This window comes from Contarinia nasturtii, unplaced genomic scaffold, assembly GCF_009176525.2.
Source record: "Contarinia nasturtii isolate CC-2019 unplaced genomic scaffold, AAFC_CNas_1.1 Cnas_scaffold_1037, whole genome shotgun sequence".
In the NCBI taxonomy this organism is placed as follows: Eukaryota; Metazoa; Arthropoda; class Insecta; order Diptera; family Cecidomyiidae; genus Contarinia; species Contarinia nasturtii.
Window position 1 is genome coordinate 5,386,294 of NW_022198383.1, and position 27,847 is coordinate 5,414,140.

The 27,847-nt window shown below is 33.9% G+C and overlaps 5 protein-coding genes across 5 annotated transcripts in view; 1 reads left to right on the plus strand and 4 right to left on the minus strand.

The window, feature by feature from the left end:
- Positions 1 to 188: 188 nt before the first annotated feature.
- On the minus strand, positions 189 to 2,458 carry LOC116343889 (diphosphomevalonate decarboxylase). Its single transcript, XM_031772192.1, has 5 exons — positions 2,209 to 2,458; positions 1,641 to 1,829; positions 931 to 1,556; positions 705 to 869; positions 189 to 635 (listed from the first exon to the last, which is right to left on the minus strand). Exons 1-5 carry the CDS (start codon positions 2,258 to 2,260, stop codon positions 486 to 488), a joined length of 1,182 nt encoding a protein of 393 aa, XP_031628052.1. The 5' UTR covers positions 2,261 to 2,458; the 3' UTR covers positions 189 to 485.
- Positions 2,459 to 3,112: 654 nt separating this feature from the next.
- Positions 3,113 to 4,554, minus strand: LOC116344040. Its single transcript, XM_031772410.1, has 3 exons — positions 4,239 to 4,554; positions 3,950 to 4,134; positions 3,113 to 3,878 (listed from the first exon to the last, which is right to left on the minus strand). The coding sequence occupies exons 1-3, from the start codon at positions 4,389 to 4,391 to the stop codon at positions 3,632 to 3,634; spliced, it is 585 nt and encodes a 194-aa protein (XP_031628270.1). The 5' UTR covers positions 4,392 to 4,554; the 3' UTR covers positions 3,113 to 3,631.
- A 1,258-nt stretch (positions 4,555 to 5,812) lies between these two features.
- The window catches only part of LOC116344161 (E3 ubiquitin-protein ligase highwire), a 35,661-nt gene continuing 13,626 nt past the window's right edge, over positions 5,813 to 27,847 (plus strand). Inside the window, 31 exon segments of the mRNA XM_031772588.1 lie at positions 5,813 to 6,045; positions 6,553 to 6,871; positions 6,940 to 7,210; positions 7,289 to 7,371; positions 7,437 to 7,550; positions 7,614 to 7,817; positions 7,872 to 7,953; positions 8,033 to 8,130; positions 8,194 to 8,334; positions 8,393 to 8,675; positions 8,754 to 9,428; positions 9,498 to 10,071; positions 10,233 to 10,372; positions 10,443 to 11,046; positions 11,115 to 11,224; positions 11,296 to 11,413; positions 11,476 to 11,561; positions 11,644 to 11,737; positions 11,805 to 12,277; positions 12,332 to 12,666; positions 12,738 to 12,845; positions 12,917 to 13,478; positions 13,558 to 13,650; positions 13,716 to 13,786; positions 13,848 to 13,989; positions 14,057 to 14,166; positions 14,233 to 14,753; positions 14,825 to 15,193; positions 15,269 to 15,583; positions 15,654 to 15,801; positions 15,865 to 16,103. Of these exon segments, the coding sequence (XP_031628448.1) occupies positions 5,975 to 6,045; positions 6,553 to 6,871; positions 6,940 to 7,210; positions 7,289 to 7,371; positions 7,437 to 7,550; positions 7,614 to 7,817; positions 7,872 to 7,953; positions 8,033 to 8,130; positions 8,194 to 8,334; positions 8,393 to 8,675; positions 8,754 to 9,428; positions 9,498 to 10,071; positions 10,233 to 10,372; positions 10,443 to 11,046; positions 11,115 to 11,224; positions 11,296 to 11,413; positions 11,476 to 11,561; positions 11,644 to 11,737; positions 11,805 to 12,277; positions 12,332 to 12,666; positions 12,738 to 12,845; positions 12,917 to 13,478; positions 13,558 to 13,650; positions 13,716 to 13,786; positions 13,848 to 13,989; positions 14,057 to 14,166; positions 14,233 to 14,753; positions 14,825 to 15,193; positions 15,269 to 15,583; positions 15,654 to 15,801; positions 15,865 to 16,103 (7,553 nt within the window). The 5' untranslated portion in view covers positions 5,813 to 5,974.
- Positions 16,126 to 19,380, minus strand: LOC116344164. Its single transcript, XM_031772591.1, has 6 exons — positions 18,335 to 19,380; positions 18,061 to 18,270; positions 17,671 to 17,998; positions 17,464 to 17,595; positions 17,082 to 17,399; positions 16,126 to 16,445 (listed from the first exon to the last, which is right to left on the minus strand). Exons 1-6 carry the CDS (start codon positions 18,497 to 18,499, stop codon positions 16,270 to 16,272), a joined length of 1,329 nt encoding a protein of 442 aa, XP_031628451.1. The 5' UTR covers positions 18,500 to 19,380; the 3' UTR covers positions 16,126 to 16,269.
- On the minus strand, positions 19,462 to 27,661 carry LOC116344162. Its single transcript, XM_031772589.1, has 7 exons — positions 27,543 to 27,661; positions 23,455 to 24,234; positions 22,394 to 22,661; positions 21,991 to 22,319; positions 21,813 to 21,916; positions 20,535 to 21,742; positions 19,462 to 20,142 (listed from the first exon to the last, which is right to left on the minus strand). The coding sequence occupies exons 2-7, from the start codon at positions 23,917 to 23,919 to the stop codon at positions 19,835 to 19,837; spliced, it is 2,682 nt and encodes an 893-aa protein (XP_031628449.1). The 5' UTR covers positions 23,920 to 24,234; positions 27,543 to 27,661; the 3' UTR covers positions 19,462 to 19,834.

Below are 27,847 nucleotides of genomic sequence, written 5' to 3' on the forward strand. Positions count from 1 at the left end.
ATGTGTATAAAAAAAACAATCTGTAGTAGTAACCATTTAGTGCATTCCTATGCATAATTCTATGCAATACTTAGCATGTATTCATATAAATATATATATATTAAACGCAAACTATAAATTTAATTGAATTTAGATTTTAAACAAAAATGTGAGAGTATAGATTTTATGTTCAACAAAACATATATGAATCATCATAAACAAAATTCAAATGAGTTTATTTTAAACAATTTTAGGATAGAAAAACAATAATAAATTATTCCATAAATACCAACGAATATGTTCAAGTGTTTTTTTTTTTATTTTCTGATGCTTGACTTATCTTCTTGCGACGAGGTACAAAATGGTTGACTTAGTTAATGATAATCTTGACAAAAACAATTTCCCTGCACCTTAAATTTCAGTTTTATAGCTGACTTGTGAAAACAAATTTCAATCCCTTTGAGTATAAATATAATTGTTTGGCTCTTTGAGCAAAGATCAAGAATTTATGATTTTAAATTTTTTGGATTTCCATCAGATGTTAAAAGCGACTCGCTGTCATCTAGTCGTTGTGGCCCTTCGCCAACTTTCGTGTGAATTATGTACTTGAATGCATTTTTTGCTAGCGGAGCAACCACCCCGAACGATTGAATTTCCTACATCGAATACAAAAATAACTAAAATTAGTTACAAAATTTCAAAAGAAATCATTTGAAAAAAATTACCGATTCATTCAATGAATTTACTTGCACTGGAATGCCGCGAATGTATTCGTCGTTTGTTGCTATATTATTGGGGAAGTATGCATTTAGATAGGAAACAAACTTGGCTACTTCGCTCTCAAGCAAGTACACACAGGCGTTGGCTCCAGCATCAAAAGTATAAGCGGCCTGTCAAATACAATGCATTATTATCGAGTTTCATCGATATATTTAGAAACAATCATCTTACCTTCACTTCGCCCGCTTTTTCATTGTATTTATGAATGAAGTGTGATACACAATGTGATTGATCGTTCATATAGATCATTGGAGGATATGTGTCCAGGCAGATGGCGTGAAACTGATTACTCTCGCGCATTGTGATTTCACCAAAGGTAGGAAAATCTCGATTCAAAATTGCTCGTGTTATTTCTTCCACATGTTTCGGCACACAGTGGTTTCTACGGTAGTTAAGTAGTTCAGATGTTTCGGTGGCCAATCTCATTCCAACGGTCGATCCGACTTTCTTTCTCTCGTCGCTCACCACCAAAATGAGTACGTGCATTTCAGGCCAATGGCTTGCTGGTGCAATTTGTACGGCAATCGAGTCGCTTCCATCTGCCAATTCCCCGGACTTCCATTGAACAAAGCCACCATATATGCTGCGACAAGCCGAACCGGATCCAAGCCGAGCAATGCCAGTTAATTCCTCGTTTTCGAGACCGTACAGTGTTGCCAAAGTGTATACAAAACAAGCATAGCCGGCAGCGCTTGATGCCAAACCAGCAGCTGTCGGAAAATCGTTCTCAGAACAGATATGCAGTTTATAGTTTAGAATTGATTTGTCGGCCAATTTTTCTTGTGCAATTTTTTTCACTAAAATTGAAGAAAAAAAAATACATTTATGATGTTTTATTCTTGTATGTAGTGGATTTTTGTTTTAAAAAAAGGGTAACTTACAGTACTCAATGCAATTTTTCAGTCTATCATTATCCCAAATGGTAACTTCAGTGCCATTCAACCACATCTTATCCTCGGTGAAAGTGGGATCGGCCGTGATCGAAGTTTTTGCCGACAATTCATCAGTTGACAATGTCCCACTGATCGAATCATTAACGGGTAAAATTAACTGCTCATCTCGTTTTCCCCCTGAAATAAAATTCCATTTTTTTATTTAACTTCTTTTATTTTGCGAATATTTACAATTGTATTTGTTATTTTAAACAAAATATCACGGTTATCAATGACTATGATAAAATCATCATGTATGTAAAAAAATGAGGTCGACAGTTCAGAGATTTATTTTTGGGAGCGTCTTATTTACATTTACACACATTAACCAAACTGCCGACGTCATCGTTTTCACATGAAAAATATGTGTAGCTAATCGGTGACTGGATTGGAATCTTCATTATGAAACTCATCATTAAGACATTTTGCTTTCAAATTGTACATCTTTTTGAACTTGAATAATTATACGTTGATGTTTTTCGCTTTGCATTCAAATATGTTTAATAAGTATACATACAGTATTTGACGACCGCAATATTTGGTGCAGCTTTACAAGTAGCCGTTAACATCTTGTTTTTATCGTTTATTTAACACTCAACAAATATAAAATTAAATGCACGACCTGGTGGAATTCTTTTATGATTATTATTAAATAATTTTAATCTTTGTCGCGTAAAGTTCAACAATTATTATCTATCGAAAGTGCAATGAAAAAAGAGAAACCTTTTCTGAATAAAGTGCACACACCAAAACAACGTCAGTACTGGATTACAATTTGACATGACACTGACAGCTATGCTGATTTAAACCAAATGTCAACGGCAGCGCCGTTTCCCCTCCATAGACATTCCAATTTGTGGTGAATTTATTTCGTCAAATGTCGTTAGTATGAAACAAGCAATGTTTAAAATTTCCTCTACTTCTATTCGATGTGAAAATTAGCAATTATTCATTTCTTGATTCATTAAATTAAATGACATTTGAAGAATTCCAAATCTCAATTCAATATTTCTTCCAATAAAATTGTTTCATTTCATTTCTCAATCATTCGTCAATGAAATTGGTGAAAAAATGCTTTTCGTGTGAATTTGTTGATTTATTTCAAATGATGAATAAATTAATAACATGAATCATGTGCACTTTCAAAATATATAAAGTGTAATAAGTATATTTCCCCTCCATACAGATTTCTGATTTGGTAGTTTTTTTTCAACTTTTTATCATCTATTTGACTACTCAGTTACCATGAGCCGCTTGGGAATACTACTTCGGCTCACATTAACATTTGATTTCTTGGTGAATTCATGCTCGAATTCTTAGCAACTTTCTTTTTTGTAAAATCAATTAAAAATGGCCCAATTTGAAACTCTGTATTTTTTCAGCTATGTAATTTATTGGAAAATAAAAAATGCCATAAAAAATTGATCGATATTCAATTAAATTTATTTATTTCATAGGTTCCGTTCATCTTTAAAATCATTCGTGCCGATATCAAATGTTTAAAATATTATGTTCTAGTACAGTAGATTAGCTAATACGACATTTAATGATTTCTGTTGCAAAAAATATTTGAATGAAAGTTATATTATAGATCTCGAAATGAAATTTTGTACCGTTAAAATGAGAATTGTGAATTTTTATGCATATAATTGGTCAATTTAAATTATTTTTTTCTAACTATTTCGAATTTAAAAATTTACTGTTAACACCACAATCATTATTAATATTATTATTGTTGTTATTTCAAACTATTGGGAAGCATGCAAAATACCTAACCTCCACAAATAGCTTGATAGACAAACTACAAATTGTTGTTGAGTTTAAGAAGTAATCCGAAAAATGGCAGTAAAAAATTGAACTATTTACCTAACACATTTTAGTCAATTGCCAATAAATGTTTGAATTTCTTTTTAACTAACAAAAAAATGACTGTGATTATATTAGTCAAAAACATTTGAACCAATGTTAAAAAGGGTGACGGTCTTTCCTTCAAGTTTTAAACGATCAATTGAAATTTGTAAATGGAAAAATGTCCGGAAACAAAACATCACCAAAAGGAAGCACGACGCTGTAATTACTGTTTCACATGCTCGGCTCATGTAACTTCTGAGAATATATTTAAGTCGCAAGAGAAGCTCGATCGCCGCAAATGTGCCCAAAAATGGTATTACCATATACTGCGGCCATCTGCAAATATATATTTAAGGTTAGCCTTTGCGACATTCAATAGCGGTAGATTAACTTTTATGATATCTTACTGTGTGTTTATGAAGATGTATTTCTGGTCAACAATCATTTCGTGTTTGACCACATATGCGGTGTAAGCGCCCAAACCCATATGTACAATGAACGGAAATATGATCGAAAATGGATTGCAACTAATCAACTCGTAGCGGGGTGGATCTCTCGTGGTTCGAAGCATACACAGAAACGTGATGCAAATCTGAAAATCAACAAAAAATTAGATGGTGTGAAAAAATAATGATGAAATTTGATTAAAAATGCTTGATTAATTGATTGAAATAAATTAGCGAAAACGCTACATACAATTGTATGTGCTGTTGAATTTAGCGTCGGTTTGGTGTCGTCAAAATCTTCATATTTTTGTGGAAAGAGAAAAGCAAAATCGTAGTATATCCATCCCCACAAATGTACAGCCGCTAAAAAATGTTCAGTATTTCTTATCACGAAATTCCGCATTTTGGCTGATTAATTTGATTCTAATTGGATGTTGAATAACTATTACTTTGCGGTGAGACTATTTTAACAAGTAACGATGCTGTAAATGGCGATGCAGCAGTGAATGTCAAAGCCAACCGAATTTCTCAACGTTCACGACAAAAGTGTGCACATCAATTTGAACATCGAAAATGTGATTGGTGTTAAATCGTTGAAAGTAAAAAAAGACCTTTTTAGTCATTGATTAGTTGCATTACAGATGTCACTGAAGGTTAAGTTTGTAAATGAAAACTAATCTCGATGACATTTTCGTCATTAAACTGATCCAATTTACATTTGTTTGTATAAAAAATTTGAATAAATTTGAAAGAAAGAAAAAAAAACAATGCTGAACGAATTAATATTAATGCCATAATGCATATAATTCATCTTTTTAATAATTTACAAGTTTGAATTCACAAGACAATGTGCTAATTCAAGTTTGACAACAAATTTCAAATATAATTTGGTACCTTGCTGTGAGACTTAGTTCGGTTCATTGTCCGTAATTCTTATTTAATCATATAGATTGGCTAGTGAGAATAATTTTTTTTTAAAGTTTGTTTTTTTTTATTTTAATAATTCAAACATAAAAAAAATCATCACATAAATTAATCAATAGAAGAATTGATATTCCCAATAAGAAATTTAATGTTGTTCCAATTTGATATCACATGAATTTGGAACTGAATAATTTAACAGAGATTTCAATAGAAAAATATTCAGAATCATTTTTTTCATTTCACCGCAGACTTGATGAAGTAAAAAGTAATCAAAATGTTATGCCTTAATATCCTCCAATTGAATAAATTGAAAATTATCCGGTAACCAAGAAATTACGAATGCCGAACAAAAACAGTGATTGTAAGTTACTTGAAGTACAATATATCCGTACAATATTATATGGAAAAATATGTTTCCACAATAACACTCTATTGTGATTTACATTCATAAGAGATCACCCTATTTCAACACATTTCCCCACAATCACATCCCTCTATGTATTTATAAAAATGTCATCCCTTATTTTAGACAATTTTCAAAAGCCGGTATTTTAAGTTTTCCCCTTAATTCAGAGGTTACACCCCCTTTTCAAATGTAAACAGAGGGATGACTCAGAATCAGGAGAATAGATTATCGATTTTCCAATGTCTGTTAGTTTATTAGATGCACCCTTTAAAGAAGGGTGTTTCATTGACGTTGAAAATATTTTTTGGAATTAAATATATTTTTAGCGTATTTCAACTGAAAAAAATCATTTGATAAATATTAATAAAACTACAATATATTCGAAAAAGATGAAAGTGATTTGAAATAATTTGGAATAAGTGAAAAAAAATTGAAATAAGAAATCTCTGTTTCAGTGTCTTTTGTACCGATTATCCGATTAGTCTTATTGGAAAAATTGATATTACGAATTTCAATTGGAAATATTGGCTTTTGTAAAAGTGAACATTTAAAGTGAAGTAATGGTAGTTTTGAACATTTCCATTTATCGGGATATTTGAAAAATTAATTTCAAAATTTATTAGTTGGACGCTCAAGCTAGAGCTAGTTTAACTAAAATGGGTCCCTTGGAACCAACCAAATATGGTGAACAGTTCCATGAACTGTACATCAATTGCTTGGATAATAGGTAATTTATTTGAAATTCAAGCGATATAATCGAAATTCACGTTGATTTGATTTAAATAACAATTTATGGATTTATGCAGTGCAAATTTAACTGGCTGTCATTTAATATCATGTTATATTGTTTCAAAAGTCTACACAGTAGATAATATAGACAAAATGTTGTTAGCAAAAAGCGATCAACAATTCCTGAAATAATCTGAAATCATAATTTTATTTTTATAAAAATAAATATAAAAAAAGCAATTTTCATCATATTGTATGAATTAAAAAAAAAAATCAAAATGTCTCGAATCTGTGCGTGCTTATTTCTGCGCATGTCACAACTATGTCAACTATTTGGAGGGGAAATAATAAATTACACCGCTTTTGAGCACATTTATTTTGTTTACAAACAAATTCAACCACATGTTGTTTCTGCTTCTCCATGTGACTGAAACCCACTCCACATTGCCGGAAAATGTCAAAATCGATAGTTCATATATAAATCTCAATTTTGTGCAATTCACAGAAAATCTCCGGCTGGAAATCGTGGAAATCGAAATCGTCGTCGTAAACGTAATCGAACCTGTGCCGTAAACAATCATGACCAATTATCAAATATTAATCGCATCGAAGTACTACCTAATGCATCTAAATTTGCAATATTTTCCGCGATTCGCGCAATTGTTATGGAATCGGAATCAAGATCACAGTCTTTGTTTGACATCTTGGAAAATAGCAAAAAACTACAATGTCATCAGGTAGCCAAGCAACAAGATATTGATACGGACGCTGACAGCTTAATGGGCGACATCACCGACAAACAATTGATGATGTCAATTCCACAGGTTTATTCAATAGAAAAATGTTATTGGTGCATCGAAGAGAAACATTAAATATTTATTTATTTTTTCAGATCGTTGGTGCTGGCTTGAAAGGATTGTTTGAATTGATAGCCGAGGCAAGAAATGTCAGCCCAAACTTATGTACAAAAGGGTTACGAGCACTCTTTGATGTGATTCAAGGACAAGTACCAGAGAGTTTTCGATCAGAACCAAACGAATTGATTCAACCGTTGTACGATCTACTCTTAAATTTGGCTACATTGCATGGAGCATTGCCAAAAGACTCGGATCTTAATAATTGGTCATCAATCGCGTGTTCAGCATTGCTTGGACTGTGTATAGGTAAGTTCTTGAATTATTATGTTTTTCGGAAACAGTTAGCTAAAGATAAACGTTAAACAAAGTCCTTGTATTTTTCAGCTCGTGGTGATACTGGCAAAACTATAAAAGCAATTTCCGCACTCATAATGTCACCAAAAATCTTATCCGGACAATATATCCAGGTAAATTCCAATAATATTGAATATACATATAAATTGGTTATTAATTTGTTTCAATAAATTTATAGTTGCCTATGGTGCTTTCCACACTACAAAGAAGCATTTATGCAGTGGCTTTGGGCAAACCAACCAAACCGGATTTCTTTGCAAATGGTGTACCGAAAAACTCTCTCGTTGAAGAGGTAATGGATAATCACATATTGAAACAATTGTTCAAGCATATTAAACAGTTTTATTTCAAATAGTTCTGCGTTAAAACTGAAATACCAGAAAGGGTCCAATATCACGTTCAGCCTTCTATCGCATCTAACGGCAAACATATGTACATTTTGTTGGGGAAGAGTTTATTCAAAATCGGAACCGGATTCAATGGCACGTTGAAAGGCCATGTATATGGTGTCAATGAAGAATTTTGCAAAGAGAAAAATGGATGGATTGGATTCTGTGGGGTAAATATGCAACAATTTTAATCATTTTTACACATTTTTTGTCTTATTTTACAGAATTCTTTGTTATACAAAAAAATATCCAAACGGAGCAATGAAACAATGCTGGTTGTAAACACCGAAACCCTATCAATTAACTGTAAGTAAAAGGTTTCTTGAATTATATTCTATTTTTTTCACGCAATGGTATACAATTATTGAATTAATTTCCTTTACAGCCACCATTCAAATTGCAATGCCATCAAATAAAGATGGACAAAATTGTATATTATTTTCCGACGAGGATTCTTTGAATGCCATTTGTTCTTTAAAAGACGTAAGTTTTGTTACATTTCTAAGATTTGACTCCGTAGTATTCTCATGTTACGTTTCTTTGTAGGACAATTTGGTTGTTCGGCAATTATACACAGTCGGCAGTGCTGTGCCAGATTTGATGCTTCAATTAGCGCGAAAAAGTTTCAAGACATTTGGCTATGCTACATTCGAAGAGGAACTATTGAATCAGCAGCAAATTCAAAAGGTACAAAATAAAAACTGATGCAACTCTTGATAGATTGATTAATTAATAATAATTTCAGATTCAAGCATCATTTAATCCGTTCGAGATGAAACTTTCAAGTGAAACTGAAATTGCCGGAATTGTATGTGGAAAGGAGTTCGGTTTGATTCGAGCAAATAATGGCAAAATCTTCTACTATGGTAAATCGTCAGCTTTGGGGTTGAAATCGATAGGAAAAACACCGTCGATGAAACCGATTGAATTGATTGTTGCCAAATCATCGAATATCGTTCATGCAACAATCGGCCATGATGGGATGCACGCCATTCTCATCAATGAGGATGGAAGTGTCTTCTTTGCAGGTATAAAAATACTCTCCTTGCATCAAATATGTGGAATTTTGAGTTCAAAATTTGAATATTTTGTCTTCACTTAAAAAGGTACTGCGCGTAGAGGAGAAGATGGAGATCGAGATCATTCGAAGAATCGTCGTCAACCAAAAGCTGTAAAACCAAAGAAAATCATCAAAGTCGATGGCCATCAATTTGTCCATGCGTCATGTAATAATGGAACGTCGGCTCTGGTAACGCGCACGGGAAAACTCATAATGCTAGGAAAAGACACATCACACTGTGACACATCATCCGGTTTCGTTACTGACTTATTGGATCAACACATAACAACCGTAGCTCTTGGAAAGGCACACACAGTGGCACTGAATAACAAAGGTCAAATATTCACATTCGGAATGAACAATAAGGGTCAATGTGGCCGATCACCGAAAGGAAAATCATTGCAAAATGATGTCGACTTTGGCATAAAATCTCAACAGCCACAATCATCATCGTCGACGCATCAAGCGGCAGCGCTGAAATTTGATGTGTCTAATATGTGCGATGTTGAAGAACACAATATTATTCATGGTCAATGCCGAGTTTGTTCTATTTGCCGCGAATGTACTGGATATAATGTATCATGTGTTACAACACAGAATATAACGATTGATCAACGCATCCCGGGAGCAAATTGTGCATGTGGCAATGGAGATGGTGGATGTTCGAAATGCGGTGCCTGTAGCACGTGTATCTCTTTTCAAGAATCAGATGGGACCGGAGGTTTGTTTTCTCTTACATTAAACCAATCGAGTTCATTTTTGTTCATCATTTCAATTTTCAATTTGCCAGGTGTCAAGGATAATAAACCATTTACATTTCTTTTGCGTCAACGGTCAAAGGGCTCACTCAACCGTTCAAAAGACAAACGAGTACCCGAAACACAAAACACTGTTCCTGAAGTTGATCGTGATACAACGCCTCGTGTAGCACCACTGCCACCGCAAAGAGTGTCTTTGCCAGGCACAAGCAGCCCTGTAATTTCGATTGCATGTGGATTACACCATACAGTAGTTCTTACTCAGAGTGGAGAAGTGTTCACATTTGGCCAAAATCAACACGGTCAGCTTGGAACAGGCGACCAATCGCCATACATTGGCCCAGTTCAAGTTAAATTGAATTCATTTATCGTACAAGTGGCTGCTGGTAGCAATCACACCGTTTTACTATCATCCCGAGGAGTTATTTACACATTCGGAAATCACTCGAAGGGACAATTGGGTCGATTATCACATGACATGCAGCACAATGTACATTTTTCAGATGAATTTCAAAAATCGGACACAAACGAAGACGGTCAATCGGATATTGCCAATTTGGCGAAGATAAAGAAATGTATATGGCATTGCACGCCGGGACAAGTCTCGTAAGTACAAAGCTAAATTAAGCCTTTCTATCTATCAAACGCTTATGGTCCGGAAATTATCCGGCGGACAATGTGTAAAAAAAATTGAAATCTTTTCTGATTTCATCACATTGTGATATTGATTCAAAAGAAAAATTATTAAACCTCTCTTCATTTAACAGCGGAATTGGACCACAATATGGAAAGAGAGCGACACAAATTTTTGCCACCGGCGATCAAACGTTTTTCAAATTGGATGAAAGCATTTTAACGGGCGCAATGCTCCCGAAAATCAACGTTGTAGCCAATAAATCGACAATTCGTAAGTTTGAAAATGACAACCAATGAAGTAGAGCATAAATAATTATAAATAATTTCAAACAAATTTACAGTATTGATACCCCAAATCCCAATGTCATTCAACTGTTTATCGATAAATCGTCGAGATGGAAGTTGTGTTCCGCATAGCGGAAATCAAGTAAATTTCGCAAAAATAATACAAAACAATATAAATGCCGTTTCTCAATTGGCCTTCGACAAATGCAACCAGAATGTTAATACAAATCAGGCCATCGCAAGTTCAGCAATTGATCGAATGTCACAAAGTGTATATGACACATGCCATCAAATATTCGATGAACAAGAAAATCTGCAATTTTCCGAGCATCATCATCACCATCGGCCACCGCAACGACGTAAACGCGTCGAAACAACTCAGTGTGCAAAATATGAAAAAGTTTTGCCACAGCTTGCATTCGAAATGGATTCAATTTATGGTGTTTTGTGGGTTTTCGATGCAATTTCAATGAAATGCTTCTTATACAATGTGATTGGTAGTGAAGTACCAAGAAATTTGGAATATTCCAATCATATAATTGCAATTTTAAAACCAGAACTCATGTTGCCGAATAAAGTGGATGTTTTGATTACAAGAAATTTGGCGTCGGTTAATCTTCTTGCCTGTTTGGATATTTTAACATCAGTTCCGGACGCAATGTGAGTACTTGAATTCAAACACTGTATCCCAAAAGAAATTGTCCTAATACACTTCTATTCCACTTTAGACCATCATGTTTTGAACAAACACCCAAGCCAGCTGATTCGGCTATGAAGGATTCAATAAGCAGTTTGAACGATTTTCAAACGGTGACCCGTTTCGAGAACTTGGGCGGAGGTTAGAGAAAACATAATAGATCAATGCATATGATCGAAGAAAAATGATTTCTATTTTCGATATTTTTTTAGGATGGGGATATAGTGGACAAAGTGTTGAAGCTATCCGATTTATGGTCGATACCGATGTTGTAATTGTCGGATGTGGAATGTATGGCGGAAGAGGAGAATACACTTGTAAACTCAAACTGTAAGTGAATATAGCGCTGTGTAAAATAGTCATTATATGGTTGGAATATTCGAAATTTGTAGGTACGATCTTGGCGTTGATGGTGGTTGTTACGAAAAGGATGGAACTCTTTTGGTTGAGACTGATGAAGTATCGTACGCATGTGCAGGTACCTACCAAAATATTAACATGATTACCTGAGGTGTAACAATAGCCTTCTAAATCGATTTATCTTACGACTTTCTTTTCAGCTCGTAGTAAGCACAACATATTTTTACCGCGACCAACAAATGTGACGGCCAATCGATGGTATTTGATTTGGGCACGAATTGCCGGACCTTCAAGGTAAAATTACTTCATTAAAATTCAATATGAGAACGATTTTTAACCTTTTTCAAATTTTTCCTTCAAGTGATTGTGGTTCTAGTGGACAGGCCAGTGTTACGACCGAAGATCAGATTGTATTCAATTTCCGAGTGTCAAAGAAAGCAAATAATGGAACCGATGTAAATTCTGGTCAGATTCCATCGATCTTATTCCGGATTGTGAATCAAGAAACAAAATCGCCGAACAATTCTGATCCCGTTCATAAGGTGTCACAAAATTTTGCGAATTCAGTCACTAAAGAATGCTTTCAAAGTTTAATTACATTGCTCAAGTGGTCGTGGGGAACATTCAAATTGACATTAAATGATTTGAAAGATAAGAAAAATCTTTCGCAATCAATTTCAACGTATAACCGGTTGTACTATGTTAGCAAAGTTTGTTTGCGTCTACTGCGAAAATATACGAATGAAATTTATCCAAATGATACTTCAAAATGTGATCGATTCCAAATGAGGAAACGAGCAACCGATGGCGAGGATAAAAACGACCCGCAACTATGTAAATCAATATTTTCAGTTCATTCAAACACGTTTTAAATTAATTTAATTTTAGATGGCGTCACACAAACATCGGGTACATCCACAAAACAAAAGCCGCCCGTGAAGCATATGATGTCCAGTAGCCTGGATGTGACAACGTCGACCAGTCAGAAAAAATTACCCGGAGAAAATCTTCAATTGGTTGAATGCATTGCGGAAGTTAAGTGTTTACTTATTGATATTTTATGCGATGAAATTGCATTGAGCGTTGAAAGTGAGGGATACGATGCAACTATGGAAATTCTAGATGAATGTCATACCACATTCTTATCTTGTTTCAATGCATTTTATCCAACCAACACACTGAAATGGAATTGCTTGTGCGATTTACTGATGAAAAAAGACAAGGTAAATATTTCACAAATCGATTTCAAATTGTTAATATGATGATGTTAATTTTCTTTAAATCGTTGTGATAGGGCATCATGCATGCACGACTGTTGAGTGCTATTTTAGCAGGTCTTTGCAACACTAATGTTAAACTTAAATCAACATTCCCGCTCTTGTCTACGAACAGAGAAAGCATGGTAAGAAATAATATTCAATGATTTTAAATTCAATTTTCACCTGATTGTTTCTAATATTTTCACACAATTAGTCAATCATCAGTCCATCAGATAATTCGGGCTTGCCAATGCTCTCTTCGTCCGAGAACTATCAATTTCCAGTTTTGGTCGAGCAAATGACATATCGCACACAATTGGAGAAAAACGAATTTTTGTGCAATAGCTGGACATTCAACGATGTCTTAGTTCGATTGCTGGAAATTATTTCGTATCCCATTAAGTCAAAAATTGAAAATATTCACAATCGTTGTAGTTATTCATTGACCAGCATTAACACTGGTATACATCAAAAACTAATCGATAACTGTTGTCATCTCCTTGCTCGAGTTTTATCAGAAATCATATTCCAAAGTGCACCAGAGGTACCAATTTTGAATTTCATTTTCTTATTTTGATTTGTACTTTACTGTTTTTCTCATTTATTTAAGAATGAAATCCCGTCGTTGCCATCTCAAAGTATCCGTTCGTCGGGCTGTCGATTCGCTCGTCGTGATCCATGCCGTACATGGAATACGGGAAATTTTGGACCTGATGCCATTTGCTTCAGCGTCGATCGACCCGGAATTGCGGTTGCCGGTGCTGTTGTCTATTCAGGTTGATTAATATTTTTTTTCAACCAATTACTCTTTTAATGAAAATAAAAGCAATAAAATGTCAATAATTTAAATTCTAGGCTCTGGATCTTATGACTATCAATTAGAATTGTTGTATGATACACTTGAATCACCAGCCCAACATAAATGGGAAACATTGGAATCTATTTCTGGTATGTATGATTTTTTTATTTTAACAGAAAACAAAAAATAAAATTTTACTAATTAAAAATTGTAGGCACTTATGATCAAGACATCGTTAGCAATGAAATGGCTGAATTGAAATTTGAACGACCAGTTCATATAAAGGTTAGTATCATAAATTGATTTTTTATGAATTGTTCAACAATATTTCTCTATTTTAATGTAGGAAAATACTCGGTATGCGATTCGTCTATGTTCGCAAGGTGCTCGTACATGTTCCGGCGATAGTGGTTTTGGATCAATAAGAGGTCCTTGCGGAGCAATGTTTTCATTTTATCCTTGTGATTTAAGTTTCAATGGAACGACAGGTATTGATGCAAAAATTAATGATGCCGTAAAATGTGAAGAAATTCAATATCAACAATTTTTTTTCAGACAAACGAGGACAAATTCCCTGCTTACTGTATTACAGTTCACCAATGAAACCCGAATCAATCAATGGCAAAATTCGAACAGAAATTCACGCCAGAGACACAGCATTGAAGGTAAACAATCCAAAACAAATTTCATTTGATTGAATTTAACGTATCAATTGTTGTTTATGCGAATAGATTTCTAGTGACATCACAAAGAAATGTACGGATCTTTTGATACTTGCTCGAAATGCATTGGCAACATCAATTACACCGTCTGAAAAAAGTGGCAACTCATCAAATAATACACAAACGATTGATTCCGAGCAAAATATTACACCGATTGAAGAGCATGTTGACATCACATTTACTCACACCAATAATACACCAACCGAAGCGACGTCAAAGAATATTTCAACTGCTCGTGATTTGACCAAACGCCTCGAATCGTTCTCCAAGGGTATTTTTGAAACTCTAAAATTTGATAAACGCTCAACAAATCCATTCGAATACGAGATTGAAATCGGTTCTACGGAAATTCACCCAAAAGATTTGATCAAAGAAAATGACATCAAATCGGATCAATTGTCGAAAATAAATGGAAATAATGGATTAATTCATGGATCATTGAGAGATTTTGGATTTTCAAAATCCGAAGAAGATCGAATGGAAACCTATGAAGAAAAAATTCTAAATATTTTTCAGCATAAAACGTCGAGGTAAAAAAATATGAAAAAACAAAATGTAAACTTCAAACTAAATGTAAACTTTATTTGTTTCATACGCACAGCATGTTTCATACTCTTTTGCCATTAACTTTTGGCCATATTGCCGCTTTGGCCAATAGCGATCCAAGGAGTTCTGTTGAAGTTTTAACTTTAATTCGAGAAATTCTCCCACACGTCGCCGCCCTGAACAAAATCAATTCAGGAAAACACACAGATTTTGGAAAAACCACACCAAATCAGGTGAAAGCAGAACAAATCAATGAACCCGCAGAGAATATTGAAATAGAAAACGAACATGTTGACGATGGAAATGCAGCCGCTTTGATTACGAGCAAAGTGAATACAACAGCAGATCTGGTGACAACGAGCAATCATTATTGCATCGTTGAAAGTGATCATCCGTATAAAGGAGCTTCGATTAATAATTACAAGTAATTTCACGATCTCGAATTTTATAGCATCTTGATTATTTTATAACATCGCGATTTATATTTTTTGTTCGATAGAGTCGAGTTTCCTCCTTGCGTCCAATGGCTAACAATTGAATTCGATCCAATGAGTGGAACCGCTCAACCTGAAGATTATTTGCTCATCTCGATACCAAAACAAGTTTTTTCAACAACACTGACCAACTCGTCCGATCAATCTTGTTCGCAATACGATGAATACGATGTCATTGATGGATTTACTTCTTTTGACTCGGATAATTTGGGTATTTGTAAAAACGCCCGATTAACTACATCTTTCGAATCATTTACGAAAGAACGAAAGTACGGTAGTGGCGATGACGACGAATGGCACATTGCTCAAATGTTTAATAAGTAAGTTTAATCTTTCAAATAAGTACAAGAACTAAGCTCATTGAATTGGTAACAAATATTTTCATTTCAGACCTTCCCATTGGACACAAAATTCGCTTATCTTACCCGGTAACAAAGTAAATATATCATTAGAAACTGCTACAAACTATGCTCACGATCAACATGCGAACAATTTTGGTTTCAAGTGTTTGATCATTGGATATGACAATCCATCTCTTGTAAGTATTTTCCTTTTTGATGTTAGAAAGCATAGATTCTGAATATCTATTTAATATTTACAGACGAGAATTCCAAATTCGACGTTGAACTGGTTGGAATCTGAGCTCGCTTACTTGGGTGGCATGTGTAGTGCTAGTTTACTGAAGAAAAGTTTGACTTTACCGGGCGAGAATCCATTGGAAGACTTTTCGGCTGTGGAAAAAACCATTCATATTCATTCGGCACTTTTATCTAAAGGACTGGCTCTTTCCGATTCAATTTTAACAATTAACCAAGCTCTTGATTCTTATCTACCTGTTGGGTGAGTAATTTATTATCAATTTTTCTTACTTTTAAATCGAAAATTTATTTTAGAATTCTTATTTCTTATTTAAAGTATCGTTTGAAAAAACATATGCTAACATAAAAATAGATTATCTTAAATTGGCTAAATTTGAAAGAAAAATAAATAATATCCAAACGAAGTTTCATAAATTGGTTTTGAGTAGGCCGGCGTTTTCAATCTGTATCATAATTTGGGTCTCACAATATGTCTTACCATCTGGAATGACCATACTTATTTGTCGATTTGGTCGACGTTTCATCCAAAATCGATAGAAAAATGCGGTGGCAATAATCGATAAAATAACAATGAAAACTATGCCTAGGAGAGAATCATGAAAGAATAAAAAAGAATAAATACATATTGAAATGAAAAAGTGAAATCGAAAGAAACGATCGAATCGATTAAAAAAAATCAGACATTATATTGAGATGTATTTAGGCAGCTAATGTCGGGCGCAGAAATGGAGCGATTTTTATAGTTATAAAAACACTTACAATCAATAAGCTTCCTGAGCTGAATCATCTGTCTGAAAATATCTCAATAGAATGTCTGACAAAAATGAAAATAAAATCGTGAAAACAGCTATAATTAAAAATTGTAAGACAAAAACTGGTCTAAATTCGGCTGAAATGACCATTAATTTGCAAAAATACTGTATTCGTAGAAAAAGAGCTCGCTGAAAAAAGTTGTTTCGCATAATTCAACCATCTTAGTTGCCAAAATTGTTTTCAATTCAATATTATGTGCGTACACAAGCCTGACTTTCATGGTTTTCAATCATTTCTCGTAAATATCTCGCTAAATCTGATTGTGTTCTTTTCCATCATCATCATCAACATAATTGTCACATATAAATTTATCAACATTTATAAATGACAATTGAATAAATGTCAATGAAGTCAATGATGACAGTGAAAAGAGTATAAAATTAATCATAAAGAATGAAAACAATACCCGTCCATATAAGTGCAATGAAGTACGTTCTAATGGTGCATCTGTTTGACATTATAGCTGACAATGAACTGTAGTCATCATCTGTTGATTCTGCAATGCGAAAATACACCGTTTCTGTGTACTTTTGTAAGAAAGCATTTCGCCTAAATTCCTTCGCCTTATCGCAATTTATTGGCGTTGAGAATTTCAAATCCAAAATTCGCAGATTGAAGTCACGCGCAACGTCAAGTCGAATTGGAAAATCAGTGGCCTTTATTTCATTTGCTAAAAATTGAATTTCATTTTGGTGATGTTTTGCATTCTCACCCAAATTTATGGCTGGAATAAATGAAATATCACTTTGAAAAAAATGAATGTCAACAAATTTTCAATAAACTTGTACCCGAAAGTGCTGAGTGGCTAATTTGTGAAAAATTATTTCGTTCAAATATAATCCGCCCATTGGCATTCATTCGAAATGCTTCGCCATCAAGACGATCAACTTTATTATTGGAAAAAATAAAATCGTTTCCATCTGTAATAAAATGAAGTTCAAGGTTTTTTAAGATTATTAGTTTTGTTTACTTATAAATTGTGTGTGTATGCATACCATCCAATTCTATCGTACGCGTACTAATCCCAGCAAATGTACAGTTTGTAATTGACATTACATTCTTAATTATTAAAGCGCTAAATGTTCTAGACGGTAGATCGTGCGAAAATGTGGTGTTTTGCATAATAAAATGTTCGATACTCAATTTTTTAAGCGCTTGACTGTCAACCCAATCGATTTTCGTGTTTTCAATTGAAAGTTTGTACACGGTTTGACACACGCTATTTATCGCATAGGCACTTAACTTTTCAATATGACTATTATTGAATGAAATACTATCAATACAGCCGCTTATTGAGTGGGGTAGAATTTCTGAGAAGCGTACCTGAAAATAGAATGACCATGCCATTGATTCTGATAATATTTTAATTCAAAATTCTGACTCACATCGTTGAATATCAACTTTATTTTGGGAATTGGCAATCGTTGTTTGAATTGCAATGAATAATTTTCTAAGCTTAACTCTTTGATCTTGTCAAATTGTATGTGTTCAATGTAGTCTACATTTTGAAACGTCTCCTGAAGCACCTTAACTTCCTTGCAATTTTTGACAATCACATTTTTCAGGGTTCCCTCAAGCAATGGCAGAATAAAATTCTAAAAAAAAATTCAGTTGATTCTGGATTTCACTGTCATTTTTTCAAACAAAAACATTATTTACCCTTTTGCGATTTTTACAGTCGCATACTTGATCGCCGGTTTCAGGATCATACGTACATTTTAATTCCTTATAATCTTTTATTAAAATTTCATCGCAATACACGATTAGAAAATTGGTGGTAAATATAAAAATCCACGTCAAGATTCTCATTTGTTTTGAAACCATATTGATGACGAAATACTTGTTCCATTCAAATTCTTACGTAAATTACACTATTTTCGGTCATTATTTGAACTGTGTACACCTGACCCACTTTTTCGGGTACATATCAATAGTTTTTAACCATTCGAAATATACAAAAAAAAAACGATGATTTTGTTAACGCACTAAATGTAGCACACAAATTATCTCTTATTAATAATTTCCAAAACGCAAAATACCAAGTTTGTCATTTGACGCGTGCTGGTTGCTGTACGGTAATGCGAAACAGAACAAAAATCGACAAACAAAAACCGAAAATGCGAAGCGTATGTTCAAAAATCATCTGAAGTCTGAACACACGAGCGATGATTGTACGATGTGAACAAGTCTTCTTATCTAATTTACAAATACAAATGCCGTTACACATAGAAAAATAAATATTCAGCCACTTTTTTTGTTTTCGTTATTGCGCAAAGTAAAAATGTCAATAAGAAAAAATACGCTGCTTGTTTGTATGCATCGGTCAATTGTTTGGTCGCTGTCTCATTGAAAATTGCTGCCTCGACATTATAATCTCTTACAGATGGAACGAATCAATTGCACATGCGACTCCGTCAATCCAAACAAATCCGTGTGTTTACTAAACAAATATTCTCGATAAATGTAGGTTGTTCGAATTTTTATTCCCTTTTTGATGTGCATTTACTACACATATGTGCCAACCATGGAATGTGCTCACCGTCAAACTATACTTTTAATACTGGTATGCGGTCTTCTATTTAACGCGGTGAGCGATGCGATTCGGCAATTGTTATCGCTCGTCATTTTATCAATAGTAGATAAGAAAACAATATTGAAATGGAACGCGGTATTTCTTCGTTTGTGAACGCGTAAAAAGTAACAATTACCTACAAATGACTTCATCGAAATGAAATCGAATCGATTATCACTGTGAATAAAATTAATAGTAAATTATACATAACAGATTTTGATTACACCATTTATTTAATTTTCATTTAAAATAATAACCTAAAGCTAATTGATGTCTCCGATATATGAATTTCAACATGTTGATTCATCAAATTTCGAATGATTGCAATTGAAAGACGACAATTTTTAAGGTCTTTTATCTTACGTAATTTGATCATACGAATTGATCAAAATAAATATTGCTATATAAATATACAAAATCACATCATCAAAAAAAAAATGTTTAACGCCAAATATATACGAAAAAAAATCAATTTTAAATTTTCATACAATCTTTGAAAAAAAAAAAAAAACAGTTCATATAGTTGAAATAGAAAAAAGTATTTGAGACATACGGATATAGAATAATTTTGATTTAAATGTTTTTGATCACGCGTCTGCATATTCAATTGGTTCGTCTAATGGTAAAGTAACGCCGCTGGCGCCCGAGTGATCTGAATGGGAATTCGATTCTTGTGATGATGAATGTGCGCTGTTCTTAAATTTTTCGCCTAAACTAATCTTTGGTAAACTACGGTTTTTATTATTGGAAAATGCTGAACTTGTCGAAGCTTCAATTGTTGGCAGACAGCTCGCTTGATTCGGTCGCGATACTGATTTGGACGGTAATGCGTACAAATGTGATGGATCGAATTTCTTACTGATGGGATTTACGGGTCGAGGTGATGAGATATAATCTATATGTATGAAAAAGACGCAACAAATGAAAATGTAAAATGTATATCATAGAAATATTGATGTAAAAAAATTGAGTTATTTTGTGATAGTATCTGATGGTGTTTCGAAAGAATGAATTGAAAGATTGAAATGTGTGTTAATTTTTGATATTTTTGAAACAAGCAATGGTAGTGTAGCTATCTTTACTGGATGCAATTTTTTTTATTCAAATGAAAACTAACCTACGATTTAATAATGAAATCAAAGTCAGTCTATGAATAAATGAAGTGCGAGTAGAGATCGTCAATTTGCGCTTTGCATGTGCATTTTTCCAGTCGAATTGTGTCGAGCAATGGATTCTGACTACCACCATTGATCAAAACACAACATTTATGACAAAAGAGATCCTCACCTATGGCACCGGTTATCGGTTCTGTATACATGTGACTATTGTTGTCGTGATCGTGTGGCATTTGATATTCATTTCGCAACAGTGGCTGTTGCAGATTCATTGGTTCTGCGTAGATATGTTCACCGTCAATACCTTCGCCAATAAAATTGAGATTATTTCGACCGACATTCGTTGAATTCACTATATCCAAATGGGCCAAAGCGGGTTCTGCATAAATTGGACTATTTATTTGTTGTGTATGTATTGTTTCACAACCAGCACCGAGGTGATTATATAAAATGTCTGTAAATGCAATGAAATCGATGCCCTCATTTTCACAGTCGTTTAAGCACTGAACGATTTCACCGATCGTTTTCACTTTATCGGTTTCGGTCAGATTGCCGGCTATTAGTTTTCGTGTATTATTATCAATTTGATCATACAGTTCGGGTTGATATTTTTGTTTCATTTCCCGTAGTGTTCGATTAATAACAACCAAATCCGAATCGATGAATCCTTGATGGTAGAGTTGAGTTGTCAATGTGGCTGTTGTTGGATGCAAACTTTCCATTAACATAATGTCACGTGTTGGTCCATCATCAATATCTTTTTTAGTTTTTAAACAACGTCGAATGATTAGCATTAACAAGAATATTATCACAATTATTAGCCAAATGCCAATGCCTAAATAAACGTACAATAATTTATCACTGCGATTGAAAAAACGATCCAAATCGATGAAATAGCCATTTCGTTTGGCGTTGATTCGATCTTTGACGCAGTCAATTTGATTTGAGTCATCGCAGATGGCATCTTTGTATGATTTTACGTTGTAAAGTGAGGCATTGAAACAATGTGCCAGAGTTGAATCGATGCGACAATAACTGTCTGAGCTGAGGTCGTTGTATGAGAGATCCCGGAAATACGTCGAATTGCATGAACACGCACGATCAAATGACACTTGTTTGACACGACAATGTGGACTTTTGAAGTTCAAACTGTCGGCCACGGTTTTTGTGATGAAATTATTTTCAAACATGCATTTAATTGGACTCTTTGTGATCTCCACACCCATACGCTCGTACACGCCAAAGTGATTATTCTCAATCACAACGGTCGACCAGCCTTCAACGCGAAACCAAAAAATCTCCGTCAGACTTATATTATTGCCCTGAATTTGTATGTTAATTGAAGTCAATGTAATTGCTTTTCCCTTTATGTTTGACATACTGAAATTAAAGTTATAACATTTTTATTTCATTTCCCACATTTCTTTTCATATCGTTTATTTTTTTTTACCTATTATTATTGAGAATGACTTCACTAACTCCACTTCCCGCAATGGCAGATGCTTCGATCATTCCAATATAGCAACCAGTCAAATTTAGAAGATTGCTAAGCAACTATACGAAAATAAAAAAAATCCAACATTTGGCATTTAGTTCGAAAATTCTAAAATTATCCATATGAATCTTACTTTTTCGGTGAATGCGTTCGCTTGAATAGTTTCGATGTGACAATTTTCAAAGATGATCGAATCAATTTTAATTACATCGAATGCATTGGTTTGCACAACACCAATATGAGTATTGGTGAATTTAATCTCCTTGAGCGTTGCATCAAGTCGCTTCAGTTCATCCAATCGGCTGTTATTGATCGTAACCTTTGCGGTCGATTTGGAAAATGCACGTTCCAGCAATTGAAAATCGGCAATATTTTCGAAATGCGCATGAAATGTTGTGCTGGCAAATGCTTCCGAAAATATCCGAACCTTGGCACAATTTGTAATGTTTAGTTTAAATTCGCCTGTGAATGTCAAATGGAAGAAATTGATTTTGGGTGTCAGTTTAGTTAGTCAATCACAATAATAAGTCACTTACGGTAAAATGCATTCGATCGAATATTCACCGTGTGCACGTTTACAATTTCAATCTCTGGAAATGGTCCGAAGTTACCAGAAAATGCATTCGCTTTTATTTCGACATGTTCTCGACCCGTATCGAAACCACTTCCTTGAATCATGATCCGATTTAGACGATTGTTTTTGAACACATTTCCATCCAATGTAAACTCCGCATCAGAAGACAATGTAATCAGCAACGTTTCAGCGGACGGTTGAATCATTTTGCCAGTGCCGAATATGTAGTGCTATTTCCGTTTCAAGAGGAGAGAAAACATAAAAGTTGTTTGTTGAGAGAAAAATAAAACATATGGCGAAATCGTACTTGGATGTATAAATGACATTAACCCATTTTGAAGAATCTATTTCTTATTATTTTTTCGTTTCTTATTTAAAAAATTTCTACAAATGGTACTTAGACAGTTGAGAATATGTTGTGTGTGGCGAACGCTGTGAAAAATCTCTAAAAATAGTATCTCATATAGATTTTAAGTTTAGCTCGAACATAAAACTGAAATTGTATTTGCTTCATTTCGTACATTTTTCACAGCCTGTGAATCACAGGTCTTATACGCGCATTTAGCGTAAACTTAATTTATCTCATTAAATTGAATTGGATATATTTACGTTCGTTTTGTGCGACTATTTATGAGTGTATGTGCCTGTGTTTGCAATTAATTTTGCGACAAAATGTAAACAATATACAAAACGTTGGCTTTTGTTTGTGTGTTTTTTTTTTTTTCAAATAAAATTGCATATTCTCGCATTTTCAATTCCATGAATCGCACGTATTGATCGTCATCGTTTTTGTTTTCGTCGATAGAGAGATAGAATAATGTGATGTCTATCGACAAAATGAGGCATTTTAAACTGCGTTTTTCACATTGTCACTGTCTACACATTTACGAAATCGACAAATCTGCTAATCAAACATGCTAATTATAACATTTGTACCAATGCTCAATGTGGAACAGCACGGCCAATTGAAATTGAGCAGTGTTAGTTAGTAAATGTAAATAAAACATGAATAAAATTACTTACTTGTTGAAAATGACAATCAACTGTTAAAAATTTCGTTTCGAATTTGCATTTACATTCATTTGTATCGCAAATATCTTGTGGTTCAATTGCTCGTTTGTGTTTTTGTGACTCAACGATCGATTGTGTTTTGCTATTTTCGTTGCGATTTTCGAGATAGTACCCGATATGGTGATTGGGTAAGGACACAAAATCGTCGTCAATTCGTTGACTAGATTCATTGATAATCGGTTTTCGTCCATAATCCGATTCGTCTTCATCGTACGATGAAGAACGGTTATGGCTTTGCACATTCGCCGATTCTTTAATTAAGTATAAACTGTTCGTGGGCACCACAATGCCAACGTCGTCGTCGTGGTTTATTATTGTTGATTGTGCGAATTTCCTTAGTTCGGCGCATATTGAACAATTAAAAAATATCGTAATTATGCAAATATGTAGCACAAATGAAATTGGTCGCATCATCATTTGATTTGCTTATGGCCACTATTGTTCTCGTCGATAACACGCATTCTATGCTCATTGAAATTTATTCAATTGTAGATCATGTTGTGAATTGAATCTTCGGTGACGGGTCGAACATCTATGATCTAAATTTATCGACAAGTTTCATTGAGCATCACATTTACACTCACAATCACATTCACTGGGCTCACGAACGGTTATATCGTTTTAATTTTCTTTCTCACTGATTTTTTTTTTTTTTTTTTCAAATATAAAATGTATTTATTGAAAACACTAAGCCTCTAGAACTGGTTCCAACCGTGAATAACGTTGATGTTACTGAAACGAGAGAAGAAAAAACCTCATTAAAATTTGTTTAAAATGATTCCAAATGGATGACACCATCTTGGATTAACTTAATTAAACTGCACAATCTATTCAATTTCTACTGTGGTCGGTATATGATTTTGGGTCTGCACGATGCTTGATAACGAAACAAACAGAAGGGCATGGCAAAGAGGAACACACAAAAACCAATATTACTACTTTGTTTCTAGATGTAACAGCGCCAAACATTATTTTTATGTGATTTTCAGAGGATGAGAAACGAATAAAGCGACAATAACGATGAAAGGTTGTTTTACTCTTAGATTCAAAAAGTCTAGAGTCCAGAGTTGCAGTTCAAGTTGGAGCTTCTTCGGTAGATGTTAATGCGACTGTGTTTTTTCTCTCTTCACTTTGATCAAAGTGTAATTTTATCTCATGTCACCATACACATAAAACAAACATAAATAACATGCACACATAACAACACCAAAACCAAACATACCGGAAAACAAGAAATTTAATAACAAAAGAATTTTTGTGAAAACAAAACAAAAATGAGCAATGTAGCCAGTTAATGTATTTTGGGATCGTATCTATGAACAAGCCTGCACTCACTCAACGCTTAGATAAAAAAAAGCCATTGCTATACAATTGATTTTTGTCATTTGGTTTTACCTACCAGAATTTTATCAATTTTGAACTACACACACACATAAGCTGGTGTGTGATAAGGAAACAAATGAAAATTCTGTACTAAAAGTCAAAACGCTCAAAAGCCAATAGAAAATTAAAATATTCTGCTATTTAAAAAAAATATCTATTCCATGTTCAGGCAGACATCGATTCGAAGTGCAATCAATGTTTGCAATTCATTTTATTTTATTATCTCATTCGACAGTAATTTACACATAAAATGATGAAGATCGATGGCAATTTACAAAGTCAAGTTTCCGTGTTCATCATCACTTGTGTTGTGTTGTTGTGATGTTGTGTCGCCGTGGAAAATAAAAAAGAAGTAAAAAAAACAGACAAAATAAAAACACAGCAAAATAAAATTTCGTGTCTAAATTGGCTGTGAATTGCGGTATTTTAACTATATATGATGTCTGTCGGCACGTCTTTCTTACTCAGTTTGGGCATTTGCATTACGCACTTGCACTTGAAACTAACCAAGCGATGAAAACAGCGTACCATACACATAAACATGTGCATTCGCGGTTGCCACAAGTTAACAGTCATATATATTCAAAACATTTTCAAAACATACACACAAAAATAAAATAAATAAATCAATTCTTTGTATTCTCTGAAGCGAAAACAGCTCGGCGTGCGAGTTATGTGGTCTGTCAACCAAACACATGAGATATGCACACTGAATTCGTTGACGTTATGTGCGTTGTGAATTTGATTGGGTCTCATATTTTAGTGTATAGCATAGAATCAATTTGGCGCTGTTATATTTTCTCTCCGTCCATTAGAATTAATGATTTCCGTTTAGCTAAAATGGAAAAAGAGTCACTAAGAATGATAGAGATAAAAAAAGCGAAGGAGAAAGAGATGGTGAAAGAGAATCCGAAGAGAAAATACAAAGCAGTTTCGAATTGAATAAAATTGAAAAATCGCGCGACAACGTCAGTGAACAAGCCACTAAAATCAACCAACTGAATGGTAATACATGTTTCAAAAATGGTTTTGTGTACGTAATCCAGTGGGTCTCATAATAATTGTACACGCATATTTTGCCGTATCAACAATTTTTGTTGGTCTTTTGGCGTTTATTGTTCTCCTTAAATGAAACCAAAATTAAGAACTTCTGAACAAGTGGAATTTAATTCAATGCACAATTTACTGTCGTTTATTGGCTAAGATATGACAAAATGTTGATTAATTGAAGGCATGACATTGAATCATCGCATAGTGAAACAGTACAAACATGCACGTTCACATATCGTACAGGTTCATACAAAAACAACAAATTTAATAACATTTCTATAATGTGCGAGCGTTGTCTATTTAAATAAAATGAAGTCATAAAACGGCTACTTATGGCGAATATGACTCAAGGTTCACATTTTATTTTATCGTAATACACAAACGATCACGTTAATTCTTGCAAATAATTTTGATAGAATAAATCAAATCTAATCAACTTGAAGTAGAAAAATCTATGTGACATTTTTAATAAACAACTCAACAGCCCATTCATGTATTCCATTTTTTCTACAACATATTGTAGTGAATTTTGCTCCGCATCATGTTCAGTTTATTATGTTTCGATTTCATTGTGAAATGTTGTTCTTTGTTTTATTTTTATCTGTCGGCCACTTTTCTTCTCCTTTTTTCTTTCATATGCTTTGTGTTTCCGTTCAACTTGCGTGCGATCATGTTGGGTCAGTTTTGCTCAGATGATTTCTTTACACTCTCGCACATTTATGTGTATGGTTTCAAGTGCGTGTGTGTGTGTGCGTGTATGTCGTTGATTTTCTTCTCGCTCAATGACCACTCTCTACGCGCCTGTACTTTGTCCTAAATGTGCTGAAACATTGCAAAACAACGATACAGTCGAAACGGCTAGCCCGTCGAATAGTATTTAAATTACTATAATTATCATATGTGGAAATATGTAAATGCCGTTTTTATGTAAACGATTTTGGTGTTGCACACTTTTTTTTCATCGAGGCAATACAAAAAAAGAAACATAAAAACAACTTTTTTTTTACAAAGTATCAAGAACGGTCTAATATGTTACACATCGACTTCAATTTGCGTATTAACTTTATCAATCAATACACACTGTCATTCTCAATTTACAAGTTAACTTGGACCAATTATTCAATGTTGCAAACATTTCTTGGTATTTTGTTGTAGTAACACGGAATTTGTTTTTCGAAGAAAGAGAAAAAAATCTATAATTGGCCCCTTGCAAATGCATTCGTATAAGGAACAAATTAATTGAAATGTCACACAAGTCAGAAGACCAAATGGAAAATATGAATTAAAACACGCAATAAATGCATTGAAATTGATATTTTTTATGTTGAAAATCAGTAAACGATGAAGTCACTAAGGTATCATTTCTTCGGAGAATGAATGAAATTTTCTTACGTCTAAAAACAACTACACTAGTCCTTTTTCTATTGGTATTGTGAAAAACGTTCACACGATCTCTCTCATACACAACAAACAACCACAATATTTTCTTCAATTTAGACTTTTATGGATGCGTTTTTCTATCCAATTAAACCACATGTCCATCGTTCCAAAGCACTTCCACCACATAAGAACAGACAAATTAAAAATGAATGAATATAAATATTTACATCTCTTAGCTTGAAAAACAAAGCCAAACGCAAAACCACTGTTTAAACACCAAAAATAAAAAATTGGAATCGAGAAAATAATATTAAAGCGAAACGCAGTGAATCAGAGAATGCCAGAACTTCAACTGAATCGCTCAACAAAACTATGATCGTTTTTCTCTGTATTTCGTTTCATTCGATCCGAAGTCAATTCGGCACGTAGAATTTCACTGTGTAAAAGTGTAGTGGTCTGCTGTAGAATGTATCTGTTGTTGTGCCAATACACTGGATTCTCATACACTTACTAACTCACACGTCGGTTCATT